Raw genomic sequence first — 6,887 nt, 5'->3', positions numbered from 1 at the left:
AACTAGTATTATTATACAACCTGTCCTGAAGATATTATGGGAAATTCCCTGCTCAGGTAATTTTTGGTCATTGTTTGCGTGCTTATGGCCCATTATTATGTTAGTAGAAGTATCCTGTTTACTATTAACTAGTATTATTATACAACCTGTCCTGAAGATATTATGGGAAATTCCCTGCTCAGGTAATTTTTGGTCATTGTTTGCGTGCTTATGGCCCATTATTATGTTAGTAGAAGTATCCTGTTTACTATTAACTAGTATTATTATACAACCTGTCCTGAAGATATTATGTGCTATATCGTATGGTTACGGTATGTAGAAAGCCGCACAAGTTAATACCGCAGACAATGGCCTGATAGTTTTTTTTGACTGATCCTTTGAAAGGCTCATTAGTGATGTGTTGAAATTCCTGTTGATTCCGATGGCATGCAAACTCGAAGTTTGGATATGCGTGTATGCTTATTGAAGAGAACAGCGACATGTTCTTCTTGTCTCACTTGGCAACTTTTTACGTCATTAAACTTAAAATGGTTATTTAAGCTAAATTTATTTTCTTACAAGGCTTGTGCTTCAATTTTTTCATAACGAATCAGAACGGTTACTAGTGAGTACTAATTCTTATTTTAGTTTCCTTAATCATTAAATGTCCATGGCGGTCTAGCATTGATCATGTGGGAGTTGTCGTTTGTTGCGTCAGTAAGTCTTTGCTAGAGTAGCAGAGGGTGCAAAGGTCGTGGTATATTGGAACACATCCTAGCATACATGATGTTACGTGGCAAAGGGTGAGGTGGAAGTCTTCTCGAAATGATGGTAGATAGGACACCTCCGATCAAGTTAGGAAACACACATGATCTTTTTATGAGAAAATGTCACATGTCCTGAACTATCTTTAATTAATAGAGGCAAAGTAAACCATTTGTTCCCTTCAAAATGTGTTGATTTCTGTTAAGAAGGTATATGTTTGCACTTTGCACAGTAACCGAATTAATGGCGATCTCAGGCTATGTAGAAAGAAATAGCTGTTTGTCTTTGAGTTTCTGGCCTAATCTTTTTTGGTAATTAGTTCAATAGTTTTGTCTGACCTTCGGAAGAAAAATCGGCGGATGACCTTGCATGGTTACACCCATGTTTGTAATGATATACCTAGCAAAACATATTAATGGTGAGTACTGGTAGATGGCAAGGATTAATTGTGTGGAGGGAGCGAGTAAAATGGTATTGGAACATGCGTATGCAAACACTACTGATCATCTATAACGAATCCCTTGCGAAAGCAATATTATGCACAGATCTCTATAATAGAGCTATGGGTGCGTTTGGTTTGAGCCCAACATCACCAAAATTTTGCTAGTCAAAATATTGGCTAAGGTTTTGGTTGCCCATGTTTTGGCAAAAAAAAAAATCAACTAGAGTTGACTAGAGCACTTGGGCATTCCAAAATATTTGGCAACCATCCAAGCAAGAGCCAAAATTTTGGCTATGACCAAAAAGGTTAGTATGGTTGGTTTTGGTCACCATCCAAAGTTCCAAACACACCCTATGTTTGCCGTGGAATTCTAATTTCTCTATACCCCATGTTGATTAATTTGCATTATTACATTTTGTGTTTGCCAAAATCTGTGGTGATCTTGTTCTTTTAATATCTTTTATCCTTTCAGTGTGGGGTGTTTTAGCCTTGGAAAGCTAACATGGAGTTTCTTTTAGCATTGTTTTCATCTTTCATGAAGATGAATGATAGGTCAAAGGAGATGATGCTAAGGACACTTTATTATTTTAACTAATTCATGCACTTGATGCAGGTCAAATTCAGGATTGATAAAGATTGTCTTCCGCTTCCTGAGAGTAGTTTCAAGCATGCCATTAAGGAGAACTATGATTCAAAGGGAAAATTCACCCAAGAGCTCAATTCTAGACAAGTAAGCCATGACAATTATTCTAAATTGTGTAATTTGAAATGTATCCAAAACTGAAATAAAACTAAAATAACATTTTGCATGTTCATGATGTAATTTATGGTTCTATTTTGTAGGTCCGTAAGCTACTGGCACTATACAAGCCAATTAACATACATCGGCCATCTTCCCAACATGTTCAAGAAGTTCCTCGGACAAACCGTGTTGAAAGGCTCCTGCCTCACTATGTTGAAGAAAGGCGACAGCCATATGATTATGAAGAAAGGAGGCTGCCACGATATCATGAAGAAATGCAACACCCACAATTTGCTGAGGAAAGGAGGTTAGCCTATGATTATGAAGAAAGAAGGCCATCACTCCATGTTGAAGAAATTCGACGCCCACAATTTGTTGAAGAAGCTCAGCCACCTACATACTATCATGTTGCTCCTGCTCCTCATGGTTCATACCATCCACATCAAGCTAATATCATTTATGAAAGGTGAGTGGTCATTATCTTATATGTTCGTATACTGTAATTTGTGTGCTAATTTAATTTATATAACAGAAAATATTTTTAATTAATATATTTTCAAGCATGGCAGTCAATTTAATAGTACAATTTTTTGGCTGCTTCCAAATTGAATTTTTAATTGTGAGCATAGCTTTTCACCATATTTTCGTCCATTTTATCGAAGTATGTTTGATAAGTTGTGTCCGTTGATGTGAAATTATTAGAAGGTCGTAATTCTTTTGTAATCCTTTAGTGGGGCACTTTGTTACTCTGAATGCAGAATTTCCTTCCCACCAACTATTTGTTCAATGGGTTGTTTCTGTGGATTCTGTTAGTTTGGTGCCGAGTCTAAGATAGCTAACCAATTCACCTCTTTCTAAAAAGTATACGATTAATAGCTGTAGACTATTATGATTCATATACTGGGTGCTGATTACCCTAGTATAGGCTGTTTTATGAGAATCTGGGATTTCATTTCAGAAGAAAAGAACTGTTGAATCTAGGAGACCTGTTCATTCTTTCCAAAAGTTTGTCCGACTCATCAAAGAAAGTATTAATGCACTGGAGGCCCCTACAGTTTAGGCACCTTACTGGCACTTCATTACATGCTCATGGCCCTCAATTTTCTCTTTTTTAGAAATAAGAAGTTTACCCTCATGCCAGAACCTTTCCTTCATGATTCTAGAATTTGCGTATTTGTTTGGCAATTAATCATGAACAGACTAAAACATTTAGGAACAAAAAGCAAATTTGGCATGTATTAATATTTGAACATGTCGTTGAGGGTGTTTTTGACATCTCTTCAAGGTTTATATCATGCTGTCTTGATGACTGCGGTCTTTTACAAATGTAAACCATGCACTACAACATAAAAATGTTTTGATTTAGTTGTTATCTAATCATATACATACACATATGCTCCGATGCTTGATGAATTCTGACCTTGTTGAACTTGAATTCTGCTCCCAGGGCTCCAGCTGACGCCGCCAACAGGGTGGATCCATTCCTTCCAAGAGACTACAGGGTGCCGCCGCAGGAGGTCGCCGCGCACCCCAGCTACGCTGACGAGATCTACCGTGGTGCTTACCCCGCCGCTCAGGACCTGTCCTACGCGGCCAGGCCTGCCGCTTACCCGGCAAACCTCCAGGGGCCTGCTGCTTCAAGGGTGCCGGTGTCCTCCCTCTACTCGTTCGCCGGCGCACCGGCGTACAGATGATCGCTGCAGCGCCTGCTCTGAAACCGGTCCTGACCAGCATGATTCGCTGGTTGGTGGTGTAGCTAGCGTCGTCTTCTGATACATACTGTAGTCGTTTGTTGGATCCCTGACTTGGATGTCGTTTGCCACAAGTGTGGTACCTGGAACGTGTCGTTTGCCACAAGTGGGGTACTGGAACGTGTCGTTGGCTGTTAAACAAGTGACTTTCCTGACAAGTGCTGCCGTGGTCTTGCAAGTGTGGTCTGTTTTGTTTGTTATATGAATCTCGGTAGCTGGTAGTGCGTAGATATTCGGTTGATCCATCTTCGAAATTCGCAGTTTAGATATACTACTTTAGTGATCTAAAACGTCTTTAATTAGTTTACGGCGGTGGTGCTATTTTAGCTGATTTTTAAGCGTAATCTGATCACATGCCTCCGTAAGAAAGTGGTTCCTGGTCAAGTTCGGCAGGAAGCAAGGAGCCATCAAGTTCCGTCGCAATCTTCTGGGCGGCCGGCTAAAGCCAGCCAAGGGGTCAAACGAGCAACGCCGCGAAAAGGAATGGACTCGGGCTAGGCTGCCGCTCTACTACTACGCAGGAAGGAAATCTCATCTACTGTCGTGGTCTTCACGATATTTGACACGAAGATCCACAGAAACTTCCCGTGACGGGGTACACCACAACATCGCCACCGTTGGCGCCGTGGATCCACACGGTGGCGTACACGTACGTGCTCGCTCGCTCGCGCGGGCCGTTTGATAACCTCCGGCCCCTCTGCGGGGATGCGGCCAGCGCCCGTCCCCCCGTCTCCTCCCCCCTCCCTCCCTGTCGTCGCACGGACCGACGGCGACGGCCGGGCCCCTCCCGCCGGGCCACCGCGCCTATATTCCAGCCTCTGGCCTCCCCCCTCCCACCCGCCTTCCTCCAGCGCAGCCGCCAGCCCCCGCTGAAAAGTCCTCCAACCCCAAAGCTCCCCCTCTCCGTCGGAGAGATCCGGGCCGCCTGCCCCCAATCCCGCCGCCCCCCGCCCCCGAATCCGCGCGGCGTCCACGGGCGTTGGGCGAGAGAAGCCTCGCGCTCGCGCGCGCGCGCATTTCCTCCGTCGCCTCGTCTCGCCTCGCCGGGGATTCGGGAGGGGGCCGGGGCCCGCGAGGGAGGGAGGCGGGATGCCGATTGGGGTGTCGGACGAGCTGCTCGGCACGTTCGTGCCGATCGCCGTCTACTGGCTCTACTCGGGGCTCTACGTCGCGCTGGACGGCGTGGAGGGCCTCGACGCGTACCGCCTGCACCCCAGGGGGGAGGAGGCCGCCAGGAACGTCGTCTCCAGGGGCGCCGTCGTCAGGGGCGTCCTCGTCCAGCAGGCCTTCCAGGTCGTCGTCGCGCTCACGCTCTTCGCGGTAATCCTCCTCGCCCTTTCCTGTCTATATATATATTCCTTCTGGTTTGCAGATAGGCCACCTGAATACGTAGCTTTGGCCTTTGCTGTAGTGGCAACAATGATTTTAAGGCCTTTGCTGTATTGGTAACCATGATTTTGAGCTGCAAAGTGCCTTTTCTCTTTGCCTCTTCCATAAATGGCACTAGTAGATAGAGAGACGCTTGATAAGCTATCTATCCTGATTTGGAGCTGAAGTGACTGGCTTAGGACGTCCTTGTCTTGGATTGTTTTGGCATGTAACTACCGCATTCCACATAGAGCAAAATTTTGGGACCTGACCTGTGGTGAAATGAAATATTAAGGAAAGGAAATCAGCATGCCATGCTTATAACTGCAGTTTGGTTTCTGGAGAGTTGCTCAGCCTAACGTTTTTGCGTTTATACTTGCTGTGGAAGATAAGAAACTTACCGTTGCTAACAAAGAAACCCGACCCTCTGAAATAGTAGCGAGGAGCTGATTCTAGTATTGCTTCTGAGAAGCAGTTGTACATTTGTACAATAGCATACAGCATGTTACAAACCCCAAAATTGATGCAACACTACACTTTATGTTGACTGAAAGTACAACAACATAGCGTCTCATGGGGAAAACTTGGTTTGCAGTAATGCCCAATTTAACGAGCAGTTTTTTGAAGTAATACCAGGCCTTAACAATTCTTGTGGACTTTACCTGACAGCTTCATTTATACGCAAGTTTCTAAAGTGGTTAAATTTTCTTGAACTGCAGGTTATTGGTGATGAGAGTGGTATTGCACCGAAGCAGCCTTCTGCTGTGGTGATAGCGCTGCAATTTATCATCGCGATGTTTGTCATGGACACATGGCAGTACTTCATGCACAGATACATGCACATCAACAAGTTTCTGTATAAGCACATCCATTCCAAGCACCACACTCTTGTAGTCCCTTATTCCTTTGGGGCTCTTTACAACCACCCTCTTGAGGGCCTTATTCTGGACACTATTGGCGGTGCTCTCTCCTTCCTCCTCTCTGGTATGACACCACGAACATCCATATTCTTTTTCTCTTTTGCGACCATCAAGACGGTGGATGACCACTGCGGGCTGTGGCTTCCCGGGAACATCCTCCATGCGTTGTTCAACAACAACACTGCTTACCATGATATCCACCACCAGCTCTATGGCAACAAATATAACTTTTCTCAACCTTTCTTCGTCCTTTGGGATAAGATTCTGGGGACATACATGCCCTACTCTCTCGAGAACCGGAAAGGGGGTGGGTTCGAGTCCCGGCCAGTTAAGTCAGTAGAGCAGACCAAGGCTGATTAATACGTGCATATTCTCTGATTCTCGTTCTGCTTAGATCCGATACACACTGTCCTATCACGCCGCCTGATTCTCTAACTATGAAAATGCTGTAGAAGCCTTATGTCCTGGTTCATATAGTGAGGGTTTTTCGTGTTTTCTAACACTTTCTTTCTTTCGATTTGGTTTGGGAGTCCCATCTTGTATCAAGGTATAGTGGGTAAAATATTGTATTGTATGAAAGAATACTCGGCATCCACTTGGATTTGTCTCCTCTGGATCGGTCTGTACTTCCATCCACATGGTGATGTTAACAAAGAAGGATGATATTAACACTACACGCAGTATGCAGCATTGTGTTGTCCTGCCCATTTCGTTGTCTTCTTTTTCATTTGTGTGTTGTGTTGGATGAATGTTGGACATATAAGCCTTCTTTCTGCTGTGTATAATAACCTGCGGAGATGATCCACCAGTGAGCTTTATTGAACTATAGTTTTGTTTCTGGAGATGATCCACCAGTGAGCTGTATTGAACTATAGTTTTTATCTGGAGATGATCCACCAGTGAGCTGTGCTGAAATGAAA

At 44.3% G+C, this 6,887-nt stretch overlaps 2 protein-coding genes and 1 long non-coding RNA gene across 3 annotated transcripts in view; 2 read left to right on the top strand and 1 right to left on the bottom strand.

Annotated features, from left to right (window-relative positions):
• Nucleotides 1-349, bottom strand: part of LOC123145495 (uncharacterized) — a 525-nt gene extending 176 nt beyond the window's left edge. The window contains exons 1-2 of the long non-coding RNA XR_006472306.1: nucleotides 273-349; nucleotides 21-146 (exon numbers count right to left, since the gene is read on the bottom strand). This is a non-coding gene — a long non-coding RNA (uncharacterized lncRNA). The remainder of the gene's footprint in view (nucleotides 1-20; nucleotides 147-272) is intronic.
• LOC123145494 (uncharacterized) overlaps nucleotides 1-3,879 on the top strand; it is a 5,917-nt gene extending 2,038 nt beyond the window's left edge. The window contains exons 4-6 of the mRNA XM_044564921.1: nucleotides 1,800-1,916; nucleotides 2,030-2,394; nucleotides 3,376-3,879. Coding sequence (XP_044420856.1) covers nucleotides 1,800-1,916; nucleotides 2,030-2,394; nucleotides 3,376-3,622 — 729 coding nt within the window. The 3' untranslated portion in view covers nucleotides 3,623-3,879. The remainder of the gene's footprint in view (nucleotides 1-1,799; nucleotides 1,917-2,029; nucleotides 2,395-3,375) is intronic.
• A 546-nt stretch (nucleotides 3,880-4,425) lies between these two features.
• On the top strand, nucleotides 4,426-6,674 carry LOC123145493 (sphinganine C4-monooxygenase 1). The gene is made up of 2 exons (XM_044564920.1): nucleotides 4,426-4,999; nucleotides 5,767-6,674. The coding sequence occupies exons 1-2, from the start codon at nucleotides 4,769-4,771 to the stop codon at nucleotides 6,325-6,327; spliced, it is 792 nt and encodes a 263-aa protein (XP_044420855.1). The 5' UTR covers nucleotides 4,426-4,768; the 3' UTR covers nucleotides 6,328-6,674.
• Nucleotides 6,675-6,887: the final 213 nt, after the last annotated feature.

This window comes from Triticum aestivum, chromosome 6D (genome assembly GCF_018294505.1).
Source record: "Triticum aestivum cultivar Chinese Spring chromosome 6D, IWGSC CS RefSeq v2.1, whole genome shotgun sequence".
Taxonomy (NCBI): domain Eukaryota; kingdom Viridiplantae; phylum Streptophyta; class Magnoliopsida; order Poales; family Poaceae; genus Triticum; species Triticum aestivum.
Note: the sequence above shows the minus strand (reverse complement) of the source record. Positions and strands in the feature narration are given on the sequence as shown.

Coding starts and splice junctions, on each gene's coding strand:
- LOC123145493 (XM_044564920.1), top strand. CDS start 4,769: ATGCCGATTGGGGTGTCGGACGAGCTGCTCGGCACGTTCGTGCCGATC. Junction 5,000..5,766: donor TCGCGCTCACGCTCTTCGCG/GTAATCCTCCTC, acceptor CTTGAACTGCAG/GTTATTGGTGATGAGAGTGG.